The sequence below is a fragment of the Artibeus jamaicensis genome, unplaced genomic scaffold (genome assembly GCF_021234435.1).
Source record: "Artibeus jamaicensis isolate MK-2021 breed Jamaican fruit bat unplaced genomic scaffold, CSHL_Jam_final contig_475, whole genome shotgun sequence".
In the NCBI taxonomy this organism is placed as follows: Eukaryota; Metazoa; Chordata; class Mammalia; order Chiroptera; family Phyllostomidae; genus Artibeus; species Artibeus jamaicensis.
The window spans coordinates 4,144,847-4,171,309 of NW_026521852.1; the positions used below are offsets into that span (position 1 = coordinate 4,144,847).

General features: G+C 49.2%; 2 protein-coding genes across 3 annotated transcripts; both read left to right on the forward strand.

The window, feature by feature from the left end:
- The first annotated feature begins 417 nt into the window (after nucleotides 1-417).
- On the forward strand, nucleotides 418-17,620 carry GOLT1A (golgi transport 1A). Its single transcript, XM_037153172.2, has 5 exons — nucleotides 418-527; nucleotides 13,303-13,394; nucleotides 14,385-14,563; nucleotides 16,534-16,597; nucleotides 17,262-17,620. The coding sequence occupies exons 1-5, from the start codon at nucleotides 503-505 to the stop codon at nucleotides 17,298-17,300; spliced, it is 399 nt and encodes a 132-aa protein (XP_037009067.1). The 5' UTR covers nucleotides 418-502; the 3' UTR covers nucleotides 17,301-17,620.
- Nucleotides 17,621-21,783: 4,163 nt separating this feature from the next.
- Nucleotides 21,784-24,625, forward strand: KISS1 (KiSS-1 metastasis suppressor). Of its 2 annotated transcripts, none has more exons than XM_037153171.2 (2): nucleotides 21,784-22,122; nucleotides 24,263-24,625. In XM_037153171.2, exons 1-2 carry the CDS (start codon nucleotides 22,020-22,022, stop codon nucleotides 24,607-24,609), a joined length of 450 nt encoding a protein of 149 aa, XP_037009066.2. In that variant the 5' UTR covers nucleotides 21,784-22,019; the 3' UTR covers nucleotides 24,610-24,625. The 2 variants fall into 2 exon arrangements, with proteins under 2 accessions (XP_037009066.2, XP_053523997.1); XM_053668022.1 differs by lacking the exon at nucleotides 21,784-22,122 and adding an exon at nucleotides 22,556-22,702.
- Nucleotides 24,626-26,463: the final 1,838 nt, after the last annotated feature.

The following is a 26,463-nucleotide window of genomic DNA, read 5'->3' on the forward strand; positions in this document are numbered from 1 at the left end:
TGCTTGTCGCCCCCTAGGGTATAGCATGGGTACTAGCACAAAACAAGCAAACTACTTACAAGATGAATTTCGTGCTTTTCCAAAGAGAAACACAGCTTCCAACTCTTCCTACGTGCTCCACCAAACCCAGTGAAGAGCTTGGGGACCCCTAGGTCTCAGTTCTTTTATATACAGTCCAAGTTTTGTGCAGGAGTAGGAAGCAACTGACCTCAACCCAAGGGCGGGGGTGGGGAAGCAATAGAAGAGTCAGGAAGGGGTACAAGATGCTCCAGGTGGCCAGCCGTGGAGTGGCATTGCCCTCTAGGAAGAACCAGGAGAAGGAAGGCTGCGGCCTTCAGCAGCCCTTTGTGTGTGTGTGAGTGGAGGGAGAGTTAATGATTTACCAGAGGCTCCTTTCACAACTTACCAAGGTTCAGCTTCCGGTTTAGCGTGTACAGGTGAGGTTCTCTGTGCTCCTCACCCGGCCGGCTTCAACTCCAGAAGGCCCCTGGCAGCCTGCGGCATGATCTCCGTTACCGAGTGGCAGAGTGAGTGTGAGGAGCCCTGCCGAGGAGGGGCTGGGCTGGAATGGGGTGTCTGGGCTAGGTGGGGGCCGAGACGATGCCCCTCCCAGCTGGGTTTCCCTTTGTAGGAAACCTGTGAGGTGACCTCTGGAGCCTTGGCCCAGAGTTGTCATGTTGGCATCCTCCCTGCAGCAGGGCTGTGGCCGGGTGCGGCTCCTCCACCTTCCAGTGGGTGGGGGTTGCTCAGGGTCCTCAGGTAGCCACAGGCTGGCACTTGGGGGAACTGGCAGGTTCACCACTCAAGCTGGTGCCTTTCCCACTTGGGGTTCTTAGACCTGGGATGCTGCAAAGGTGGACCCAGGAGGCTGCTACCCATTCAGACATCTTTTCCCCCACCAACTCTCAGGGTCCCCTGTGGCCCTGGTCCCTTCTTGTCAGAAAATAAACTCCACTCCACTCTCCAAATCACTACACCCTCGCTTCTAAACAATCTTCTCCTTCCTTTGGAAGAGGGCAAGGAAGTAGCCTGCAGGTCAGGCAGGGGTGGGAACTGGTGAGTTGCTTACAGCCTCTGAGCCCCAGCATCTCGTCTGTGAACTGCAGGTGATACTAATTCATTCGCTGAACAACTCTGTCTCCTCTCGTCTTGAACACTGTGCTGGGCATAGAGTGAATGAACAGACAGACATATCCCCTGCTTACAGTTTACAGTGGGGAAACAGGAGATTAACAGATAACGAAGTCCGTACGTAGTATGACAGGTGGTGATACATCCTCTAGACAGAAATAAAACAGGTAAGTAGGCTAGGGAGAGGCAGGAAGGGTTACTATTTTGTATACAGTGGTCAGGAAAGGCTTCACTGAGAAGGAGCCCTTTGTACAGAGACTCAGGAAGTGAGGAAGACAAGCCATGCAGCTGTCTGGAGGGGAAATGTGCTAGAAGAGGGGACAGCCAGTGAGGAGGCCCTGAGGCACTGGCATACTCCGCGTATTAAACAAGGGGGCTGGTGTTGCTGGAGCAAAGCGAGTAAAGGGGATATTAGTAGGAGTCTAGTTAGGGAGGCCACTGAGAAGCCAGACTAAACATTTCACTTTTGTCTCCATAAGATGGGAAGCCTTTGGAGGGTTTTGTGCAAAGGAGTGATATGATCTATTTGTCTTTTTAAAAGATCACTTGGCCCAGCTGGTGTGGCTCAGTTGGCTGGAGTGGTGTCCCATTCACCAAAAGGCTGAGGGTCTGTTTCCTGGTCAGGATGCATACCTGGGTTGTAGGTTCGGTCCCTGGCTGGGGTGTCTGCAGAGGCAACCAATTGATATTCCGCTTTCACATCAATGTTTCTCTCTTTCTCAGGAATCAATAAATATATTATATTTTTTAAAAGATCACTCCGGGTATTTGGTTGAGAATAGATGGTAGGGGTGGGTCAGCAACAGGGAGAGCAGGGCTGCAGTGGGGGAGGGGGAGGAGACGGAGGTGGTAGTGGTGCAGCAGCGGGAAGTGACCCGGCTGGACCCATCTGGACCCATCTGGACCCGTCTGGAGGACATTCTGAAAGGGTTCCCTGATGGATGTGGGGTGGGGGAGAAAGACAACAATACCTCCAATATTTTTAACCAGAGCGATTTCAAGGATTGAGTGTGGTGTGCTGCTGTTAGGCATCCAGGTGAGATTCAAGCAGGTAGTCAGGTGAATGAGTCTGGGTGGAGGGAAGAATTTGGGAGTTGTCCGCATATAGATGGTATTAAAAACCATGAAGCTCTTTGAGATCATTTTGGGTACACGTTCCCAGCCTCCCCACCACTGACATTTTGGGGCAGGGTAATTTAAAAAAAAGGATTTTAACGATTTTATTTATTTACTTTTAGACAGAGCAAGAGAGAGAGAGAGGGAGAGAAACATCAATGTGTGGTGGCCTCTCCCGTGCCCCCTACGGGGGACCTGGCCTGCAACCCAGGCACCCTGACTGGGAGTCAAACCAGTTTCCCTTTGGTTGGCAGGCTGGCACTCAATCCACTGAGCCACACCAGCCAGGGCTGGGACGGGGTAATTCTTCATCGTGGGGTCTGTCCTGTGCATTATAGGATTTTAGCAGCATCCCTGGCCTCTATACGCTAGATGCCAGTAGCACACTCCTATTCCTAGTCGTAACAATAAAAAATGTCTCCAGACATTCCCGAATGTCCCGAGAAACAAAACCACTCCTCCCCAGTTGAGAATAACTGACGTTAATATTTGTAAAAACACAGAGAAAAGAGGGCTGATTGAGCGCGGGCCTGCAAACCAGACAATCGCGGTTCGATTCCCAGTCAGGGCACATACCGGGTTGCAGGCCGGTTCCCTGCAGGCCAGTTCCCAGCAGGGGATGCACGAAGGCAACCATACATTGATGTTTCTCTCCCTCTCCCCTTCCCTTCCCCTCTACAGATAAATAAATAAAATCTTTAAAAAAAAAAAAAGAGGGCCGAGGCCTGAGCCCAGTGGCAAGCCAACATTTTATTAAACCAAAATGTGCTAAATCTGATGAAGAATGTGCCGAATTCCATGAAGGAAAGAAAGGAGGGAACCAGGTTTAGATCAGGGAATGGATTATGGAATGGGCTTCCCTGGGGACCGACATTTGCACTGAGACCTGAAGGATGAGTGTGCATTAGGCAGATGACAAGTGGGAAGAAATTGCGTAGTCCAAGGCAAGGCCCTAAAGCAGGAGGCTCATCCTGGAAACAATGATGTGGTTAGAGTGTGGCAGGAAAGGGGGACGGCGGCAGGAGATGAAGCTGGACAAGCAGGCCTAGGCCCCCGTCATGCAGGGCTTGTGAGCAGAGGAAATGGATGTTTCATCTCAGCCCAGTGGGGAGCTGCGAAGGGTTCTGCCCTGTGCAGGCATATGATTGGATGCTATATTCTCCGCGATTGGTAACTGCTGTGTGGAGAAGGGATAAGAGGGTGGCAGGAGTGAAGCACAGGCTGGCAGGAGAATGTTGGATGGTCCAGAACAGACATGAGGGTGGCCTGGAATTAAATGGTAAGAGTGGGGAGAAACAGACAGATTTCAAGGTACATTTGGGAAGAAGCAGCAAAACTTAGCTGACTGAGGGAGTAGCAAGGAGGTTCGGTGACGGCTCTCAGGCTTCTGCTGCAAGCTGCTGGCTGGGTGGTGGTGACATTTGCATTCATATGAGGAAAACCAAGGGAGGTGCAAGTTTAAGGAAAGAAGATCAATAGCTCAGTTTGCACCTGTTGAGTTCAAGATGTCTTTGAAGAGAGAAAACCAAGAAATACGCTAAGTAGACAGTTGGATATGAGCTTGGAAGCTCAGACTCATTCTTATTTATTTATTTGGGCTAAATAAATATAATATATTAAAGACAAATATCAACATTGTCTACACATAAGTGATATGTAAAGACATGGGCATACGTGGGAAAACAGAATGAGACGTGAACTTAGGCCAAAGCGCTGAGAAATTCGAATCCCAGGAGAAAGAGAGAGAAGTGGGAAAGGGCAAAAGACTGGGGCAGAGTGGTCAGACAGCAGCAAGGCAACCAACAACATGCTATCATGGAATCCAAGAGAAAGGCTGTTTCAAGAAGGGAGTGGCCAACTACTAAGCGATGAGGACTGACACCCGTCCGTTGGATTTGAGGTCATGGACATCACAGATGGCCAAAGCAAGAGCGATCTCTGTGGAGGAGTATTGGGGTGGAAGCGGACTAGACTGGGTTGACTAAAGGCACTTGTTTGAGAGCCAGACTACTGGGACCAAAGCCTGGTCTGCCAGCTGCTGGCTGGTGCCCTGGGCGACTCGACCGCTGCATTTCAGTTCTGCCTGTGAAATGGGGCTGACGGCATTCCTCCCTCACAGGCAGTTATGAACACTCAGTCAGGTACAAAGACTTCAAGTGCCTAGACTGTGCCTGGCACCATGTGCTTGTTAGTGTTGAAAACTGAAGGAAGGCTCTTTCTCTCCCCATTTCCTCCTTCCTTTTCCCAAACAATTCAGTCCTAAAGCAGTTAGGTAGAAAGGGGGTGAGGTGCCAGGGCAGCTATCAGAACCCTAGCTAGGTGGAAGGGGTTCACAGTGAGTGGGGTAGGCTTGGTGCCAAGGAAGAGCAAGGAGGGTGCTCTGGCAGTGTCAGAGCAGGGAGTAGAAAGGAACTTCATAGCGGAGGAACCTGACAGACACCACCTTAATCAAGTGGTTAAAGAAACATTATCAGTCATGGGCCAAACTGAGTCATGCATCACCTAACAAATGCAATGAGAAGAACACAGCTTCCCACCTTGTAAATATTTCTGCATAACCAGGGTCTGACAGTCATGAGCAAACATCAGACAAGTCCAAACAGAGGGACAGATGGCCCAAATCTTCAAAAGTGTCGGAGTCATGCTAAGGAAAGACTGAAGTACCATTCCAAACATGAGACTAAAGAGACATAGAAACCAAGTGCCACAGGTGGTTCTGAACTAGATCCTTTTGTTAAACATGATATTACTGGAACAACTGAGGAAGCTTAAATATGGTCTCAGTTTAGGTGGTAGTAATGTATCGGTGTTAACTTCCTGATTTTGATGGTTGTATTCTGGCTACATAGGAGAATAAAGGAAAACCACACCAAATTATTCAGGGGTGATGTGATAACCCATGGCAACTACTCTCAAATAGTTCAGGAAAAAATTTTGTACTGTACTTGCAACTTTTCTGTACATTTGTTGATTGTTGAGAGAGAGACAGAGAGGTGTGTGTGTGTGTGTGTGTGTGTGTCAGAGATGAATGGTGTCCCAAGAGTCCCTGCACAGCCTTGGTTCAGGGGGCCCGTCCATCTGCTCCAAGAGATACAGCTTTCCTTTCTGGAGCAAGAAAGACATCGAACCTGGCTTCAGTTAATGCAAGTGACAGAGTGGGGGTCGAGGCAGCCCAGCTCATCTGCAACAGTTACAGGCCATGGACTCGTCTTTCCAGCTGCTCTGCAGCTACAGGTTGAGGTTGTTGCTAAATAGGGCAGCCATCAGCCTGCCATGACAGGGAGACCTAAAGCCAGTCTGTCTCTGAGGTCTGGGGAGACCCCTGCTTCTAACTAGGTGGTGCCCTGGAGAGCCAGGCCTCCCTGAAGTTACCAGAGCTTCCTCTTGTAACTTTTTCCAGCAGGGGCAAACTGCCCAGTCTGCCCACATCCCATGGGGATGCAGACACTTCTGTCACTCCTGCATGGATGACATGCATACCCACTCTCCCTACCCCCACTCCTCTGCCCTCTGCCATGCTTGTGCCCCAAGAAGAACTTTAGCAGCAACCCCAGACTAGCAACTTAACTGAAATTGCTAAGCTACCCTGGGACAGTTGCAAGAGACCAAGAGGAAGGTCTGAGGTTTGTATGAGAAACCGCTTCTGACCCTTTTCCCGAGGTTTGCGTCCATGGTGCAGTTTCTCCACTGAACACTGGAGGCGCTAAGTGTAGCCCACGAAAGCAGGCTGCGCACATGACCGGCAATCTGTGGAATTGCACCAGCCCTTGAAGGCGAGTGTGGGGCAGGTTGGGAAAGCAGTAACTGTGTAAGCCAGCAAATCTCTGTTACAGAAAAAAGTATAATATAGGAGAAAAGACATAAACTATGAATTTGAAAAACTTATGCTGTTTCTACAAAATGAGCAAGAGGCTGTTCTTAAGTGTTTACAGGATGAACATATGGGTATTTTAACAAAAGAAAATGAAACCCAATAAAATGTTCACATTTTGTTTCCACACAAAAAAACATCTACCTAAGGGAGACAGAGGGGAAGGATGGGTCGCCAGAACTGGAACTGATGATGTATTTCTGGGGCACAAGTAAGCTAAGACCAGATAGTTTTGTAACAGGCATAGAAACATAAAATACTGCTGTCGTTCAGATGAAAGAATATGGCTGTGGTCCTCCTCCACAATATCCCAGCCTATCAAATCATCATGACAAAGCAGACATACTTCCAGATCCTCAACTTAGTGTCTCTGAGGATAGAAAGAGTTACGCAATACGGAAGGAAAAAGCCCAAACTTTGCAGTGACCCAAGGGGGTTGTATTCTGCCCAGTCTCCTGGGCCATAAGAGATTGGATTCAGACAGGCATTAATGGGAGGTGGAAGTAGGAAACAAGCCCAGACAGATCCCGGAGTTTATCAGACACAGGAGGAATCAGCCGTTATCAGTACAACGGGCTCCAGGCAGCAGGGCAAACCTGTTGACAGAGAAGGTGCTGCATTGGGACCTTGCAGAATTCACCTCTGCCAAAGGAGACGCCAGGGAGAGGGCACTGGCCTGGCCTAGAAATTGAGTGAGGGCTATAATGTGAACAATAAATCTCATTTCAGTATTTTAAAAATTCTTTTGAGAAGCCCTTTGGCCATATTTCTCTACTGGAACTGGTCCTAATCCTCTTAAAGTCTGTAGAGTAACAGATTAGGAAAGATTAACTACCCAGAACATGACTGTGTTGCTTCAAGTTCTTTCATTTGTAAATACAGCCAGCAAGTCTAGTCTCAATTATTTTGTCTTTGTTTTGTTTTTGCAGTTCTGCCTCTTAACAGACAGTTAATGTTTTACAACTATCTGTAAAAGCATAGCAATAATTCCAATTTCAGAGAGAATCAATTTTAAGATGTTGTTAACAAGTAAATTTTTTCTCTTTAAAAATTACTATATATTAGGCCCTGGCTGGTGTAGCTCAGTGGATTGAGTGAGGGCCTGCAAACCACATGATCACAGTTCGATTCTCAGTCAGGGCACATGCCTGGGTTGCAGGCCAGTTCCCAGCAGGGGACACATGAGAGGCAATTACACATTGATATTTCTCTCCTTCTCTGCTTTCCTTCCTCTCTAAAAATAAATAAATAAAATCTATTTTAAAATTACTATATATTTCCTCTTTAAAAATTAAGCCAACCTCATATTTTAAAAATTAATCATTTTTTTATAAATGCTTAGAAACTTTGTTTATATATGTTAAAGTATAGTTATACCAATGTCATCAACTTTTAAAAATACATTTTATTGATTATGCTATTACAGTTGTCCCATTTTATTCCCCCTCTGCCCTGCACCCCACCTCCCACCAGCATTCCCCCACCTTAGTTGCTATCCATGGATCATACATATAAATTCTTTGGCTTTTCCGTTTCCCTTACTATTCTTAACCTCCCCTTGTCTATTTTGTACCTACCATTTATGCTTCTTATTCCCCGCATCTTTTCCCCCATCCCACTCCCCTGCTGATAACCCTCCATGTGATCTCCATTTCTGTGATTCTGTTCCTGTTCCTGGTGTTTGCTTAGTTTTTGTTTTTGTTTTTTGGTTCAGTTGTTGATAGTTGTGAGTTTGTTGTCATTTTACGGTTCATATTTTTTATTAACTTCTTTTTCTCAGATAAGTCCCTTTAACATTTCATATGATAAGGGCTTGGTGATGATGAACTCCTTTAACTTGACCTTATCTGGGAAGCACTTTATCTGCCCTTCCATTCTAAATGAAAGCTTTGCTGGATACAGCAATCTTAGATGTAGGTCCTTGCTCTTCAAGCCTTTGAATACTTCTTTCCAGGCAGCCCCTTCTTTCCTGCAAGGTTTCTTTTGACAAATCAGCTGATAGTCTTATGGGAACTCCTTTGTAGGTGACTGTCTCCTTTTCTCTTGCTGCTTTTAAGATTTTCTCCTTATCTTTAATCTTAGCTAATGTAATTATGCTGTGCCTTGGTATGTTCCTCCTTGGGTCCAACTTCTTTGGGACTCTCTGGGCTTCCTGGACTTCTTGGAAGTCTATTTCCTTTGCCAGACTGGGGAAGTTCTCCATTGTTTTTTTCAAATAAGTTTTCAGTTTCTAACTCTTCCTCTTCTCCTTTTGGGACCACTATGATTCAGATGCTGGAACGTTTCAAGTTGTTCCCCAGGTTCCTAAGCCTCTCTTCATGTTTTTTTGAATTCTTGTTTCTTCATTCCATTCTGGTTAAATGTTTATTTCTCGTTCTGGTACAAACTATTGATTTGAGTCCCAGTTTCCTTCCCATCACTGTTGGTTCCCTGTACATTTTCCTTTATTTCACTTTGCATAGCCTTCACTTCTTCCTCTATTTTGTGACCATACTCAACCATTTCTGTGAGCATCCTCATTACCAGTGTTTTGAAGTCTGCATCTGATAGATTGGCTATCTCTTTATCACTTAGTTCTATTTTTGGAGCTTTGATTTATTCTTTCATTTGGGCTATATATATATATATATATATATATATATATATATATATTTTTTTTGTCTCAGCATGTCTGTTACATAGTAAGGGGCAGAGTCTTAGGTATTTACCTGGGCGGGGCAACTCACGTTGCTGCATTGTGGTGCTGTATGTGGGGGAGGGGTCAGAAAATGAACAATGGTGCTTGCTCAGCTCTCAGCAGTCTCTCAGTCACTTCCCCCACTACCCGCAAGCAAATTGGGCCTTTCTGGTGCTGATTCCCAGATGGGTGGGTTTGTGTACATTCTAGGGCCCTGTGGGTCTCTCAAATGAACTCTCCTGGGAGGCTGGCAGTTTCTCCCATCACCATAACCCCCACAGGTTTTCTTAGCCAGAGGCTTTGAGACTTTCTTTTTCCATGCCGGAACCCTGGGTTATGCTGTCTGTCTCACTCCCCAGTTGTTCCTCCTGGTGTATCTGCACACAGATGTGGGACCACCTGGTCCTCCAGCCACAGCCTTGCTGTGAGTCCTCTTCACCCTGGATACCCTTCTCTGTCCCTCCTACCAGTCTGGATGAATGTTTCTTCTTTAACTCCTTTGTTGTAGGACTTCCATACAGTTTGATTTTCTAGCAGTTCTGGTTATTTTTATTTTTAAATTTATTGTTGTCCTTCTTTTGTTTGTGTGAGGAGGCTAAGTGTATCTACCTATGCATCCACCTTGGCCAGAAGTCTGAAAAATTAATCCATTTTAATAAAAGTATACATTAGCCTTGGCTGGTGTGGCTCAGTTGATTGAGCACCAGCCTGTGAACAAAAGGGTTGCCAGTTTCAGACCCAGTCAGGGCCCATGCCTGGGTTGCGGGCCACAGCCCTGGTGGGGGGAGTGCGAGAGGCAACCACATATTGATGTTTCTCTCCCTCTCTTTCTCTATCCCATCCCCTCTGTCTAAAAATAAATAAATAAAATCTTTAAAAAAAAACAACTATACCTTACATGCTACAGTTTTGAAAAGCTCTCTGCTTTATCCTTTAAAGACACTCATGCAACACCCTCATGCACCATGCAATTTACAATAAAAATAAAATAAGGCATTGTAGCTGTATTAAGTCAATGAAGCAAGTTTCAAAACTGTATGTACAATATAAACTTAAAGTTGTACAACCTCATCAGTAATTTTTTAAAAGGTCACAACACAATTCCATTTATAATAGCATCAAAAAGTATATGATACATAGGAATAAACTTAATCAAGGAAGAAAAGATGTGTACAGGCATATCTCAGAGATATTGAGGGTTTGGTTCCAAACCATCACAATGAAGCAAGTCGTAATCTTTTTGCTGGTAGAGGGTCTTGCCTTCAATTTGTAAAAAAAATGAAATATCTGTACAGCACAATAAAATGAGGTATACCTGCACACTCAAAACTACAAATTGTTACTGGAAGGAATTGTAAAAGACACACAAATAGGAAGACATTTTGTGTTCATAAATTGAAAGATTTAATATTGTTAAGATGTCAGTACCATCCAAAGCAATCTTTTCAAGAAATTCAATTCAATCTTTATCAAAATTACAATGGTGGTTTTCGAGGCAGTAGAAAAATCTATCCTGGAATTCATTTGGAATCTCAAGGGATGCCAAATAGCCAAAGTAATCTTAAAACGGGAGAACAAAGATGGATATTTCACAATTTCTGATTTCAAAACTTATTGCAAAGCTGCAATAATCAAAACAGTGTGGGACTGGAATAAAGACAGATATACAGGCCAATGAATATAATAGAGAGCCCAGAAATAAACCCTGGCATACACGGCCAAATGGTTTTTAACAAGTGTGCCAGGGCCATTCAGTGGGAGAAAGTAGTCTTTTCAACAAATAATATGAGAAAACCAAATATCCACAGGCAAAAAAAAAAATGAAGTTGAACCCTTATCTTATACCATATATAAAAATTAACTCAAAGTTCACTTTAGCTCAAAGTGAGAGTTAAAACTTAAAACTCTTAGAAGAAAACATAGGAGAAAAGCTTCATGACACTGACTTCTGGGATATGATACAGACAACTAAAGAAAAATGATATAAATTGGACTGTATCAAAATTAAGAATCTCTGTTCATCAAAGGACACAATCAATGGAGTTTCAAAGCATATGGAATGGGAGACAATATTTTCAAAGCACATATCTGATAATATCCAGAATGTATAATGAACTCTTACAACTCAATACAACAACGGCCTACTTTCAAAAACAGGTTTTTAAACTGGGCAGAGGACCTAAATAGATACTTCTCCAAAGAAGGCATACATATGAGCAAGAAGCACATGAAAGGTTGCTCAACATAACTAATCTTTAGGAAAAGGCAAGTCAAAACAACAGCAAGAGCGCTGACATGTGTGGCTCAATTGGTTGGGCGTCATCCTACAAAGTGAAAGGGCACCAATTGGATTCCTAGTGGGGGCACATGCCTAGGTAGTGGGTTCAGTCCCCAGTCAGGGTGCAACAGGTCAATGTTTCTCTCTGCATCAATATTTCTCTCCCTCTCTTTCTCCCTCTCCCCCACATTAAAAAACAAAGTGTGAGCCCTGGCTGGTGTAGCTCAGTGGATTGAGTATGGGCCTGTGAACCAAAGGATTGCAGTTCTATTCCAAGTCAGGGCACATGCCTGGGTTTCAGGCCAGTTCCCAGCCGGGGATACATGAGAAGCAACCATGCATTGATATTTCTCTTCCTCTGTCCTTCCCTTCCCTTCTAAAGATAAATAAAATCTTTATTTAAAAAAATGTGACTTAGCTCTTAAAAAAAAAAGAAAACCACAATGAGATACCATCTCACAATCATTAGGATGGATGCTATTAAAACCAAAACAAAATGAAACCAAAATAACAAGTGTTGGTGAAGATGTGAAGAAAGCAAAACCTTTGTGCACTACTGGTAGGAATGTAAAATGATGCACCTGCTACAGAAAATGGTATGGTGGTTCATCAAAAAATTAAAAACAGAACTACCATATGATCCAATAATTCCACTTTTGGGTATATATCCAAAAGTATTGAAAGCAGAGTGTCAAAGGGATATTTGTTCACCCAGGTTCATAGAAGCATATTCACAATAGTGAAGAGGCAGAAGCAACTCGAGTGCATCCACAGGTGAATAGATAAACAAAATGTGCTATATACATACCATGGAATGTTATTCAACCCTAAAAGTAAGGAAATTCTGACTGCCATGCGCTACAACATGGATGAACCTGGAGGACATCATGCTAAGTGAAATAAGCCAGTCACAAAATGACAGATAGCATGATTCCACTTCTGTGGAGTACCTAAAGGAGCCAGGGTCAAATAAACAGAAAGCAGAATGGTGGTGCCAGAGGCTGTGGGAGGGAGGGAGGGGGAAGTAGTGTGTGGTGGGGGCAGAGTTTCTGTTTGGTAAGACGAAAAAGAGTCTGGAGACAGATGCTGGTGATGGTAACACAACAAGTACATGTGAAAGTACTTAGTACCACTGAACTGTACACTTAAAAATTGTCAAGATGGTAGGTTTTATGTATATTTTATCACAACTTAAAATTTCAATTTAGATCTATTTAAAAAATGAAGCAATATAATGAATTCTCATTTGTTGACTCTCAGTGGCAAAGATGAGTAAAATTAACAATTCTGTGTTCTGAAGAGGGTTTAAGATAAAAAAGAAATTCATATCCCATTATCGTCACAACTCTTCCTGAGGGGAGCAATCCAAAATACATATCAAAATGTCAAAAACGTAGCCCTTGACCCAATAAGGGGACCTCTACGTCCTACACTTTTTTGCTGTACTCAGTGGCTCGGCGTAAACTCTTACAGCCTTAGAGAATGCCCTGAGACACAAAGCCAAAGGAAATGGCACACTGCAAACGAGGGCCAGGGCACTGTCAGTGTGGGCCACTGTGGCTCAGGGATGCGTGGTGGTGCCCAAGGTGGCTGCTGCAGGAGGGAGGGAGGAGACATGAGCAGGTGTGGCTAGGGTGTAGTGTCGACTCCAAGTGGAAAGATGAGCACACATCTGGCTGATGATTTCTGTTTCTAAAAACAAGGGTGAGAAGTCATCACCAGAGAGTTGGGGACAGGGACAGTTAGGAGGATGGAGACAGTGTGGAGAGGAGGGCTAGCCTCTTGAGAAACAGGCAGGACAACCATGTGGTTTCATGATCCTCTGGGCTGGTGACCATGAGTTGTCAGTTGCTTGAGTGTGAGTTGGCATCAGCAGCTCCCAAATGCAAGCAGACAGGATTAGTATAGGCAGATGGTCGCTTCAGCCAAGAGCCCAGCCCTGCTACTGACATGGATAGTGCAGTGCTGGTAGCCAAGGGAAGGCTGAAAATGGAAAGTGGTGGCTCTAGCTACCTTATAGGGTTGTTTTGAGAATGCTGTGACATGTAGAACTGACCAGCAGTTTTCAGGTGCTAAACGTACATTCATGTCCATCCTTCACTTCCCATTCTGTCACTCCTGGCAGCACAGAGCTGATGGAAGTGGAATCTCACTGACCAGCCCCAGAGGGCACCTGTCCCCACCCTCTCCCTACAGCCCATCCCATCATAGTCTCCTTGCCTGTTGCAGAGATTGGTGTGGGCACCACTGGCTTTGGCATCTTCTTCATCCTCTTTGGAGTATTCCTGTACTTTGACTCCGTGCTCCTGGCCTTTGGAAACGTGAGTGCCCCTGACCTGTGGACCACGCCTAACATGCCTGGGATCTTTATTGCCTGGCAAGGCAATAAAGGAGCCCTAAGTTCCTTCTGATCACAGCCATCCAGGGATGAGGTGCCATCAAGCCTGGGCTGGCAAGGTGGCTGGGGATAGACAGCAGGTCCTGTTGTACAGAGAATCTGAGGACCTGGATCCTCATGCCAAGCTCTGAGTGAGGCCCTGCGGGAGCCAAGAGGACTTGCACACTGTCCCTCCATCGGAATCCCACCGACTAGGGATAGGGATGTCACACCAACACACATGACTGGGGAGGAAGGCAGGAGTGCAGTAAAGTCACCATGAGGCACATTTAATATGAAAGAAGGTGCTTGGAGGAAAGAAAGCGTACCCAGTTAGAGAAAGATGACAAGGACTTTGGAAAAGGAAAGAGGGTTTGGGGTTGGATAAAGCACTTCCAGGTGGATGGAACATGCTGGAAGAAAGCCGGAGTCCTGTAAGAGCCTGGACATTCACTCCTGAGGGCTCATTAGGAGCCAAGTGGAAGACCACGAGAAGACCAATGGAGGGCCTGGAGTGTAATTCCATGGCTGCCTCGCCTATGCAGGGCTAGTTTCCCTTCCTAAGGTGGAGAGAACCTCACTAGCCACCCCATCTTCCTTGGGAAACGTGATGAGAAATGAAGTCCTATATGAAGAACTGGTTGGGATCCAGGAAATTGGGTTGAATCGGTTGAGAAACTAGAGAACTTCAAAGTTCTCTTCGTCCAGCACCCTGCCTCTGGGCAGTTTCATTCCTAACCAGCTCAAATTATCCAAGGCTCTGTAATTTTGCCACATGGCTGGGTCACCTGGTCTGATATTGTCCCCCGCTAAGAGTGAGCAAGCCCTGCCCCACACCTGATGGCCGCTCCAGGCCTGGCCCCGGCCCCGGCCCCAGCCCCAGCCCCAGGGTTGGAGGAGGCTGTTTGTGCTCATGCTCCTCTCCTCCCCCCAGCTGCTGTTCCTGACCGGCCTCTCCCTCATCATTGGCTTGAGGAGGACGTTCTCCTTCTTCTTCCAGATGCACAAGCTTAAGGGAACCAGCTTCTTCCTGGGGGGTGTGGTCATTGTGCTCCTGCGCTGGCCTCTCCTGGGCATGTTTCTAGAAACCTATGGATTCTTTACTCTCTTCAAGTGAGTGCAAACCCATTTGTCCTGGGTGGGACACTGGGGCCTCCGAGTAGCAGGGTCAGCCCACCAGGTTTGGGTAGCACAACCAGCAGGGTGTGCAGAAGCTGGACTTGTCCCCCAAGGGGTGGGAACCATGGAAGGATTGAAAATGGGGAGGGGCATCGGTAGACAGCTGGAAAGGCCCCTCCAGCAGCAGGCTGAAGGGTACATCGGGGTGATCTGCCTCTCCACCAGCACACGCTGAGCACCTGCTGTGTGCCCGGCACTGTGCCTGTCACTGTGCCTGTCACCAGGGAGGACGCACAGGGCCCATGCTCAAGTTAAATGATCCAGATGGGGAGGAAGGGCAGCGAGCTAACATCTGTTAGGCCCCGAACACGCACCAGCACCATCAGCATCACTTTGTCGTCTCCACAGCCCACTGTGGGTTGTCCTCTACAGACGAGGGAACCAACACTCAGAGAGGCTGCCCCTGCCCGAGGTCTCACAGGTAGTGTGCAGAGGATGTGAACTTGATCCAGCTGTCCCTGGCTCCTGGCTCTTCACCCCTCAGCCTGTCCCATGTCAGACTGGGCCTAATGAAAGGCACAGTGGGACTCGCTGAAGATGTGCAGCCACCATCAGGGCTAGAGTGTGTCCTACGGGAAGCAGGACCTGGGACAGGCCTTGAAGGCCTGGGTCTAACTGGATGGGCAGGGTCTAACAGAAGACTGGAGGGCACTTAAGGAGAAGGAAAGGGCCCTAGAGAAGGTGGGGGTGACAGGGAAGACTCCCAGTGTCCCTGTGGTGCCAAGGAGAGAGCAGGGGTGGGATGGGGGTAATGAGGGCTGGAAGAAGTGTGGCCTATGGAATCCCGGGAAGCGGCCGGGCTCAGGAGCCCTTCTGTTCTCACAGGAGCCCTGAGTCTGCTCAGTGTGGCCTTGAAGTTGCCCTGATTAGCTGAATGCTGAGACCCCGGAAACATCATGTACTGTGGCCTCTAGAAAGAAATTTTTCTCACACGGGTTCTGTCATCCATTTATTTAATATTCAGACATTTGCTCAGAGTTAAATATATAAAAAGCACATACTATGTGCCCAATGCAGGGCTAGGTCTGGGGACATGGTGCTAAACAGGGAGAAACTTCCTAAGGACTTGCAATTCAGAAGAGAAGACACATTATGACAGCAGTTACTCAGACCAGGTGTTGAGACCTTAGGGCTGTAAGCGGGACCATGTTCAGTAGTTCAAACCCCAAATCAACCTGGACAGAGACATCTATAGCAGCATCATGTGACAATAAATCAGAGTGACAAGAGACCCCAAGGATGCAGGAGAACCCCAGTGAACCGGAACCCAGAAAAGGACGTGAGTAAGGCAGGATTCAAATTTCTAACCCCTGACCTCTCCACTACACACAGGGCTCCTTCCCACTGCAGCCTCGTGACCCCCCGTTGAGGGGTCACACCTGTGTCCCTGGGGGCCCTGCAGGGTGTGTTTGATGAGAGTGGGAGGCGGAGGCAGGAGGGAGAACGGAAGTGAGCACAGCCCCCAGCAGCTAGCCCCGCCTGAGGCCCAGGGGACCTGCAGCAGGTGGTGAAGCCCATTCTGGAGAGAAGACAGCGACAATAACAAAAACAAACATTTCCCAAGCATTTCCTCTTGTAAGGCCCTGGGATGTACTGTTACTAACCACATTTAACAGCTGGAAACAGATCCAGAAAGAGTAAGGGATTTGCCCAAGTTTACACAGTACTGGTAAGTGGTACAGCCAAGATTAGAACCCAAGGAGTCTCACCCCAAGGGCCTCCATTCTTAACCACTCCACCTGGCTGCCTCTAAAGCACCAGGGGTGCGGAACCAAGTGGTGCAGCCTGGCCCTGTGCCTGGGGGCCTCTCTCCTGGGAGCGAAAGCTGGAGCCTTTGTGTGGACCTCAGCCTTGCTCCCCTCCCAGGCCGTCACTGACCCCTTCCTCTACCCCTCTGTTCCTAGGGGCTTTTTCCCTGTTGCCTTTGGCTTCCTGGGCAATGCCTTTAACATCCCCTTTTTGAGTGAGGTAAGTGCATCGTGTACATGGCTTGGTGGTGGGGCCTGGGGGTAGGGAGAGCAAACAGAATTGGTAAAATTGCTGTCCAGGCGCAGGGGACCTTCCCCACCTCCCCTTGCACTCCCTTCCCCAGCTTGGCCTGCCTCAGCTCCTCTTCCCTCCTTGACTCACCTCCATTTGACAAGAGCAGATGGGGCTGAGGGGACCCATGAGCAGCTGTGCCTAAGGGGTGGGCATAGAGGACGATGGCTATTAATAGCTCCTTATTAGAGCCACAGAAGCAGAGACTCAGACAGTCTAGGTGACCCGCCAGAAAGTGGCAGAGATCTCTGCGAAGCTGGCTGAGTCTGGATCCCAGACATGGAGATGATGTGTGACAGCTAATGACAGCAGGAAAAGCAGTGGCAGGTTCTGTTCTCTCCTTGGGGCAGACATGGGGCCGTCGTCCCCAGTACTTGCCCCCACCCTTCTCTGAAGCACCTGGCAGAATACGGGCTCTCTGAGAAGCCCAGCAAGGCCCTCCAGCCAGTCTGCCAGCTGGGCGCATCCCCGCATCCCCCTCCGCACCTGAGCTTGGCACAGCCCCGGCCTCTCAAGGCCAGCTTGGTAATAACTTAGATATTGAGTCTGCTCTCCACTCTTTGTCTTCGGTAATGATTCTTGGCTCCCACAGCTGTTCCGGAGGCTTCAAGGCATCAACTCAATGGTCTGAACAGCAGAGATGAGCTCCTTGAACTTGTATTATTGGTTGAGGGGGCTGAAAAGGAAATGGGGCCACCCTCTCAGGCCCCCACCCTGCACTGACTCATCTACCTGGCACACCCAAGTCCAGAAGGAAGGATGGAGCTGGGCGACTGACCTCAAATTCCCGAGTCAAACTTAGAGGCCATCAGGATCATTGGCGGCAGAGATCCAGGGACCCATAGATACCAGACTGGGACTGGTACCACATCCCACTCTGTATTCATGGGAGGAAAAGCAGAGATTAAATCCCCAAGCTGTGAGTGTGTCTGAGGCTCAAAGTCAGTGTCTCTAGCCTGTTAAGGCTGACTCAGGGCAGGCCGACATACACATCATTCCATATAGCAAGGAGCAGGCCTGCCCTCATTGGCTCATTTTTATCCCAATGAGTGGCATATTATGTTTGCAAGCCCCTGTTAGCAGGAGGCATTACACAAGAGATGGGTATAAATCCTACGAACTGCAGGAAGCACTTCTCAGCCATTAGGTGGACGTCTGCACAGTGCACCCACCAGGTACAGCCTGTGCTGGTGGAGTTTCCTGTCTGAGGGTAAAGACACGGCCTCTGTCTTCAGACAGCCCCAGTCTGACAGAAGAAATCATCTTTGTTCTAGCGAGCCCCTCGTCCAAGGATACAGAGTATTACTTCAGGCCCAAGAAAAAGACAAGAGTCTATTGCAATGGATACATCTAGTAAATATCTTTGAGGGCCCTCTATGTCTGTACTGAGCAATAAAGTGGGTGCTGAGGGCACAAAGGGAAAGAGATCAGTCCCTACCTTTAACACAGGGTACACAGCAATTATAAAAAGCTGTGATCATGGGTGCTGAAGGTGCAAAGGAGGGAGTAGCACCTTCCGACATGCCATTGCCTGAAAGTCACTTTAGCACTGCCCAGGTACATCCACCTTCTAGAGCTACCACTGGATCCTGCTTTCTTAGATAGCTACTTGCAGATACGGCTCACCCACCTGACCATGTTGTCTTTACCTCAGAGCCCTGCATGGAGTAAGTGCTCAGTAACTGTCTGGGGAAGGAAAGGAGGAAAAAGGAAGGCACACCCATTACAGATTACAGCTCAGGAGCCCCCTTCTGGTCTGAGCTGGGCACAAGTGAGGAACCCAGAGCTCCTGGGTCCCACTGTGGCCTTCTCCTCTCCCTCATCCCTTTCCTGATGCTCACTGCACACTGGGTATATTGGTGGCTGTTGTCTGGAGGGGGACTGGTTCACACTGACCCCTCACCACACTCTTCCTCAAATAGTCCTTTTCCACATTGATTGGAGCATAGTCGGTCTTCTACTGTGTGGTCTGGGGCGGCCGGGAGAACAGAAAGAACTCAGAAAGCCGGCCTCGGAGGATTCTGGAGGGAAGAAGAGGCTGCTTTCAGTCACGAGAGCCAGGAGGCGGGAGACAGCGGTCTCCCTGCAGGAGGAGGGAGAGGGAGACGGGAGAGGCCTATGCCCGGAGACGTCACCCTGGGCTTCATAAAAGGGCCAGGGACGTGAGCAGAGAGCTGTCAAGAGCACGGAGAGCTCCCTCCCTACGGGTGTTCACCCACCTAAGTAGTGTCATCACCAGAGACCCTGCGGAGCAGCCACCCTGCCAGGACCCCGGACGGGACCCAAGGCAGAGCCAGGTAGGTACACTGTGGCATCCACACTTGGGGAGGGTGGTCTGCGCAGGCCCAGGGAGGCTTCCCCGGTGGGAGCAGGAACTTAGTTCCGAGACTGTTGTATCCCAGGCAGGCCAAGGGGCCTGCCTGGTCAGGCGGCCAGATAGATTATTCTGGGGCATCTGGATAAATACATTGACTTGCATTATATTTGTGAAGTCAGGACCCTCTCAAGGACTCCTTTTATTGTGGCAGGAATAACTGCAATGAATGAAATGCGATTCATTGCAATTATTGAATGAACTTTGTGGCTGGCATTAGAAGCCACGGGAACTTTAAGAGGGAGCTGGGGAACCACTCAGGGCTCATGAGCTCAGTGGGTGGCCTCCGAGCAGTTCTTCCAACTCATGGCTGGCAAATACAAACCCCACCAAAGAGCCCCTCACACCCTGCTAGACCCCTGCACTAAGAAGGTCACCCTAGAACGAACCCGCCCCAGGAAGGAAGACACCCCACTTCAAAAGCTTTTTGGCCATGCCTGAAATTCCTCTGTTACTGGGCACAAAAGCCCCTGAGATAGGGGAGCCACAAAAATTACCCACAGCACGACAGCCAGTGTGGCCCCTTGGAAGCTGACGATTCTTTTCTAAGCAGTTCATTTCTACCACATCTGTTAGGAGTTGGGAGAAGGCATGTGTGTGTGTCTGTGTGTGTGTGTGTCTGTGTGGTGGGGAAAATCACGCCTCTCACATGGCGCCACGGCAAGTGCTGCCTACGATGGGGAGGAGGTCACAGGGTGAGGCAAGAGGAGCACAGAGGGGCCCTGCCTTCCAGCCACACACCCTACATACCGCTCCTTTCCTCACTTACCCTCCTGCTTTTGCAGAGCAGCCGGAATGCTCCATCTGAAATGCAAGTCTACACACATTTCTCTCTGTCTCAGACCCCCTGGGGTGAAGCCCCTGTGTGGCCCCATCACTCTCTCCAGTGAAGCCCACCCTGCTGGCAGGCTACAGGGCCTGCAGCTCCCTCCACACCCAGCGCTGCCTGGCCTCCTGCCTTCCGTATAAGCCTTTATTCAGCTGCCTGACTCCTGCTCAGAAGCTCAGCTCAGGGTCCACCCCCTGCAGAAAACCCACCTGGACCCTCCAGGCCTGGACCCTCCAGGACAGGCTCCCATAGTCTCCAAAGACCCCTGCGTACTCACACACCTTTAGCCTGTCTTTTTAAAAATATTTTATTTATTTATATTTAGAGAGAGGGTAAGGGAAGGAGAAAGAGTGGAAGAGAAACATCAGTGTGTGGGTGCCTCTCATGTGTCCCCTGCTGGGGACCTGGCCCGCAACCCAGGCATGTGCCCTGACCGGGAATCGAACCAGCAACCCTGTGCTTCGCAGGCCCGCACTCAATCCACTGAGCTACACCAGCCAGGGATGGTGTTATTTGTACATGGCCTGCTTAGGACTCAATTTTTTGTGCTAGACTTGAGATGAGGGCTGAGCAGCTGACAGCAGCCCTGTGTCTTAGCACCTGTGCACCCTAGCACCCAACGCAGCACCCAGGCAGCACTCAAGGAGTAATTTCCAAATTAAACTGTGCGTGCACAGTTCAAAACCACAAAAGTGATTTTATGCTCTTCTTTCCAGTGAATCTACTCTCTGGAACCCACCTCTACTCTCTGCCCTACCTTAACGCAGGTGCAGAAAGCTGTGGTCCGGGGTTCAGGGTGTCACAGAATCAAAGTCTGCAAGGATAAATGGCCATCTGCGGGGACAGCTGGTGGCCACTCTGACCCAATGGTCTCACTTTACAGGTGGAGCACCAAGCCCCAGAGATGGGAGTGACTCAATCCTGTCTCACGGAGAGGGCCGGCAGAGCTGGGGCCAGGTCCAAGAACTTCTGACCCCACTTCAGGGTTCTCTCCCTTCACCCCATGCCTGGATCCTGAAGGGAGCAGGAGGGGACCGGGGCACGGGCGCAAGAGCAGAGGGACGGAGGGGCTGAAGGGCACACGTGGAGGTCCTGACCGCCCGCCGGCCCCTCGCCTGACCCCGGAGTGGCCCCGGCCTTCAGAGCCAGCGTCCACGCCCTTTCGGCTCCACCTGCAGCTCTCCTGCCTCCCCATCATTTGCTTTTAATCACGTTTGTTGGACAATCTGCAAGTGTCTGACAGCTTTTTTGAAGAGAAATTAGACTTGGGAGCTGGAAGAGATGGGAGCGGGACAGGGAAGGGTAAGGGAAGGGGTTGAAGTGAGGGTCAGGGTATGCAGATCCCATCTCCACAGCCAAAATGATAAGGTCAGTTCGATTTATAACCTCTCAGAGCCCACAGCGAACAAAACATGGAGACAAGTGACCTGACATATCAGGAAAAGGTTTTTTTTCTTCCCTAAATTATGGGCAATAAGACAATGTAACGATGGTCCTCAGACTGTCAAAGGCTACACAGAGAGCAAGATCATTGCCTTTCTTCCTTTTTTTCATGAAAAAGGAAAAGAACTGAGTTTCTATTATAGCAGAAAGGAACTGGGCCAGGTTAGTGAAGGCACAGCCCCCCGGGGAGGGTGGAGCCCAGAAAGTCAGGGATTTATGCAGAGCCCAGCAGAGGGGAGGACGTGTCTCAGCATCCTCCACCTGGTGGAACCTCTTGCCCCACTTCCCCTCAGCCCTCCCTGCTCACTCCCACAAGTGCTATCTCACTGCTCATTTCTCCAACACTCCTCCCATGCAACCCTGAGATTCAGAATTCTGGCTATTTCTAACCTGAGAAGTCCTGCCCCTCTCACCAAGAGGGACCCCTCCTTCTTCCCCATCCTGACTGGCCTCCAGGAAGCCCTCCCTGATGACCCTCACCTAGCATGAGGTCGGCTTTGACTATGCTGCGCAAGTGGTCTCAGTCCCATCTCCACCATATGTCTGTCCAGACTCATCCCTCCACTGGGGCCTCCAAGGGCAGGGGCAGCTCCTCCCTTCACACTGCGCTGTGTCCCAGCCTGGGCCTGGGCCTGATCTGCTCCTGCTTCCCTCTCTCTGTCTTGGCTCCAGGACCCTTCTAGGACCTGCGCCTTCTCACCAGGATGAGCCTACTGGTTTCTTGGCAGCTGATGCTGTTCCTCTGTGCTGTCTCCTTCAGGGAAACCTTAGAAAAGGTGGCGCCCGTGGAGAACCCTAGATCCACCGGTATGTGTTGTCTGGGAAACAGGGCGGAAGGGAGCAAGTGAGTTGTTTCAAAACAAAATTTACCACATTTTTCAGATTATGGCTAGAGGGTCGATGTGGGTTAAGCAATGTATTTAATGGAAACCCAAAATTGGAACATGCGACTCATTTGGTGGCCCCATTAACCTTATAGGTTCTACCTGCTATGGGCCACAGAAGGCTCCCCCAGGTTCAGGTGCTTGCCGACCACCATGCTCCTTCCTGGTTTTCTCACAGTGTGTGCTCTGCTCCATGTCGATCACTTCTCTGAGCAGATTTGTTGGGGAGGAATTTACTATGCAAGTTTCTTTCGTCAGTGTCCTCAGTCCCATTATGAGGCGTTTGAAAAAACAGAACCTAAACAAAAGGACAGATCCTGTCAAACTTATCGGCTTGTGATGGCACTGATGAGCCAGAGAAACTGAGGCCCCGAGATGTAAAGATGCTCCCCAGTCGCTCAGTCAAATGCTGCAGAAGGCCAGCATGAGCACGAGAGCTCCCCGAGAGGGTGTCCCTGAGTGGCTCCAGAGAGAACGGCGCTGCCCTCAAGTCCGAGCTCTGGGTATGTAACTCTGCTGGGTTCAGTTTTCTGGGCAAACTAGAAGCGTGGCTTAGTCTCCGGGACTGCAGCTCCTTTGGCTACGGGACCGGGAGCGGAGCATATCTGCACATGTGGTGTCACTGTGCCCATAAAATATTCCAGAACAAAGAAAACATGGCCCCCAGTGTCCTTTGCCAAGAGTGTTTTCTCTCCTGGGATCAGATGTCCTTTCCGGGTGAAAATGACCTCACCACTTCTCCAGGGACATTGCGTTTGCTGACTGTGTTTTGGCAAAAGGCTTTAGATGAGGCCACAAAAGGCGGCCCCAGAAGTGCTTCTACGCTGGGAGAGCGGGGTATGACTGGGAATGAAACCATCGACCCTTTCCATCTCAGCCAGGCCCCAAGTGGCATGAGAGTGCCCTCCTAGGAAGACTGTCGTGAATTCTGCGCCATACCCACACCCTTCTTCTCCAAAGTATGCCAGGGCATTGAGGAGTGGGTCTCAAAGCCAACCGCCCCTGCAACACGCACCCACTCACACACTGGGCCTCATTTCCGATAATGTCCTGCCACAATTGGCTGGGGTCACTGTGTACTCAGAGCTCACTGCACGATTTTACTGCCAAAACGATAGTATACTTAGTGAGTCTTGTATGTGGAATGCCTTCCAAATTAGCCTTGTTAGCCCTCAGTATAAAGATAAGAGATTATATCCAAAATGTGGAAGTGAACTGGTTAGGGTGACCCTGATAATTTCCTGTTTTTCACTGAGTCCTTATATAGCTTATTTAGGGGGCTACAGTTATTGGGGGTTGTGGGAGCACAGTGATCTTAGCTTTACTTTCTTGGTTTCTGTAACTACAAGATTTCGTTAGCTTTCGTACAGTTAACGAGCGTTTACTGAGGCCTCTGACGTGTGAGGCCCTGCGTCCAGCGCTCTGAGAGACAGGGATGAACCGACAGGCCCCGCCTGCCGAGGGCGCACAGTCCCGCTGAGCGGCCCGATGCAGACACCGGCAGAAGGCCAGGCAGTGAGCCGAGCTGAACTTCTAGCAAATATCTCAGTTTTCTTTATTTCTCTCTAGCTTGTTTGATTCCTAAAAGGAAGTAACTTCTTTTTTAAAAAGATTTCATGTATTTATTTTTGGAGAGAGGGAAGGGAGGAAGAAAGAGGGGAGAGAAATATTGCCGTGACAGAGAAACACCAGTCACATGCCTCTCACACCTGGCCAGGCACTCAACCAGCCATCCAGGCACATGCCCTGACCAGGAACCAAACTGGCGACCTTTTCCTTTGTGGGTGGATGCCCAACCAACCGAGCCACGCCGGTCAGGGCAGGAAGTAATTTCATATAAAAGATAGTGAAGATAATTCTGGGAAACATTTGCAATCAAAGCTGCATTGAAAGCAGGGGGAACAAATGGCCTAACCAGCAAGCTCAGATGCTGGTGGTCTCCGCTGGCACTGAGCTCTGAGTCTCCCAGAGGCCAAGGAACAAATGGAAGCACAGGATGGGGCTCTGGGCAGGTGTTCAAGATGGCTCTCCTGGCTTGGTCTCACTCTTTGGCTCTGTCCTAGGCCAGCAGCACAGCCCCCTGCCGCTTCTGGCTGCCTGGGAGCAGAGCCCACGCTGCACAGCCGGAGAGAGTGAGGTGGGGTCCCAGAAGCCAGCCTCGTGCGCACCCCGCAGTCGCCTGATCCCAGCCCTGTGGGGTGCAATGCTGGTGCAGCGGGAGAAGGACCTGCCTGCCTACAACTGGAACTCCTTCGGACTGCGCTATGGCAGGCGGAGGTCAGCGTCCTGGAACGTTGCCCGCAGACAAGGGACTTCCAGCCCTGGGCTGCCAGGGACTCTGGGCACGCAGGGTGGGAGAAGGGGGCAGGCACTGGGAAGGGGCCTGGAGTTTCCAGTGCCGAATCAATAAAGGAAATGCCACCAACTTGCCCACCTATGTGAGATTCGTGGTTAATTTTTGCAAGCAGTGCTGATAAGACTGTTTCCCTTCTCTCCTCAAATGGCTCTTTAGATGGTTCTGAGATGCTTTTAATATTATCGAGGGCAGCAGTTTTCACACTAGAGGTGGTGAAGAACCGGGTTGTGTTTTTCCCAGGGCAGGTCAGTACTTCACACACACACACACACACACACACACACACACACTCTCTCTCTCTCTCTCTCTCTCTCTCTCTCTCTAAAAAGGCAAAAAAAAAAAAACCCCAACTAAAGAAAAGCCCAAATTAGATGTTGTTTGTTTCAGCAATATCACATTTCTAGCCCACATGTCTTGATCTTGGACTTCCCAAAACCCAGAACTATGATAAATAACTGTTTGCTATTTAGGTTCCCCCTTACTACGTAAGTAGTATTCCATAAATTCCATAGGAAAAGAACATAGCAAAACAAAATTGGTGATGCAGCCAGATAATGACTGAGGTTTTGGGAAACTGAGGCCCGGATGAGAAGGTTCCAAGGCCTGTGCTGGGTCAGGAAGCAGCTGGAGTTGGAGGAAGCAGTGTCTGCATGGTGGAAGCCCTATTTCCCAAAGACCCAACAACAGTCTTGCTGATGGAAAGGAACCCCGTAATTGCCCCAGGCCAGTGGAAGCCACTCAGGGGATCTGATCCTGTAAATATCAAAGATCTGGTCCTTGGATGGGGAATGACATCTTAGAAGAGGCTGCCAAAAACTGTTGTTCTTCCTACCAGCACTAGGCCAGGCCAGACCAGGCACAGTGGCAGCAGCAATGGCCTCATCAGAAGACCCCAGGAACCAGAGAGCCGGCCCCAAAGGCATGGGCCTTAAGACAGATCTGGACAGCAGTTCAAGTGAGAAGCAGGCCCACCATCAAAAGGCTGTCCTCACAGCTCATTATCAACTGTGCTTGTGGGGAAACAGCCCTCCTGGCAGCACCCTCATGCTGCCCCAAGCCCCCAGTTCCAACCTAGGACCTGTCACCCCTCCACTGAAGACCTACATCTTGCTCTGTGGGGACAGCCAGCCCCCTCTGACCCAGGAGGCCCTCTGGGTGGTGGGTGCCTTGCCCAGCTTCATCCCAAGTCAGCCTGCTCTGCCCCCAGGACACTTCTGAAGCCAAGGGGAGCCCCTTGAAGACAGTGCCTATAAGGTCTTGGGTTTGCGGAACAGTCATGGTCTCGCTCAAAGCCTTCTCCTCCTGGGTCTGTGGGCAGGCAGATGGACTGGAAGAGCCTGACCACGGGAGGAGGGGTTGGCAGGACAGGCTCCAGTGTCTAGGGGCTGCCGTTCCCAGGGCCTGTGCCTTTTTGCCAGGACCTGCAAAATGCCAGGAGGCTTCCATTCTTGGGGGAGGGGTATGAGGTGTGGGGACGGGAGGGAAGGGTTAAGCAACCAAAAAAAAAAATTTTTGAACAGTGACCCCCCCCAAAGTTGAGTTTCTATAAAATTTTCTAAATGCTATCCTCTTCGTTCTTAGACTTGCAGAGGGGCATGAGCCGCAGCCCACACTGAGTAGAGCCCTGAGCTGGGCCAGCAGGAGGCAGATGGCTTGAGTGCCTCCGCCTTCCCCGGGGAGGTTTTCAACCAGCTGGACAGCTTGATCTGAAAGACGATGCCAACCGCTGCCCTCTCCGCTGAAGCTTAAATGTCACCCCATCTTCACAGTCAGATCTGTGTCGGGTGCTCAGCCCCAAGACACTGAAGTACCATTCTGTGTGCAAGGGGTGTCAGCAGTGACCTGCGCTATCCAACCCTCTCCCCACAGGGACCCTGGATGGGTCAAGTACTTTACACATATCGCTCA

Coding starts and splice junctions, on each gene's coding strand:
- GOLT1A (XM_037153172.2), top strand. CDS start 503: ATGATCTCCGTTACCGAGTGGCAGA. Junction 14,564..16,533: donor GGATTCTTTACTCTCTTCAA/GTGAGTGCAAAC, acceptor CTCTGTTCCTAG/GGGCTTTTTCCCTGTTGCCT. Junction 16,598..17,261: donor ACATCCCCTTTTTGAGTGAG/GTAAGTGCATCG, acceptor TGGCTCCCACAG/CTGTTCCGGAGGCTTCAAGG.
- KISS1 (XM_037153171.2), top strand. CDS start 22,020: ATGAGCCTACTGGTTTCTTGGCAGCTGATGCTGTTCCTCTGTGCTGTC. Junction 22,123..24,262: donor GGAGAACCCTAGATCCACCG/GTATGTGTTGTC, acceptor GCTCTGTCCTAG/GCCAGCAGCACAGCCCCCTG.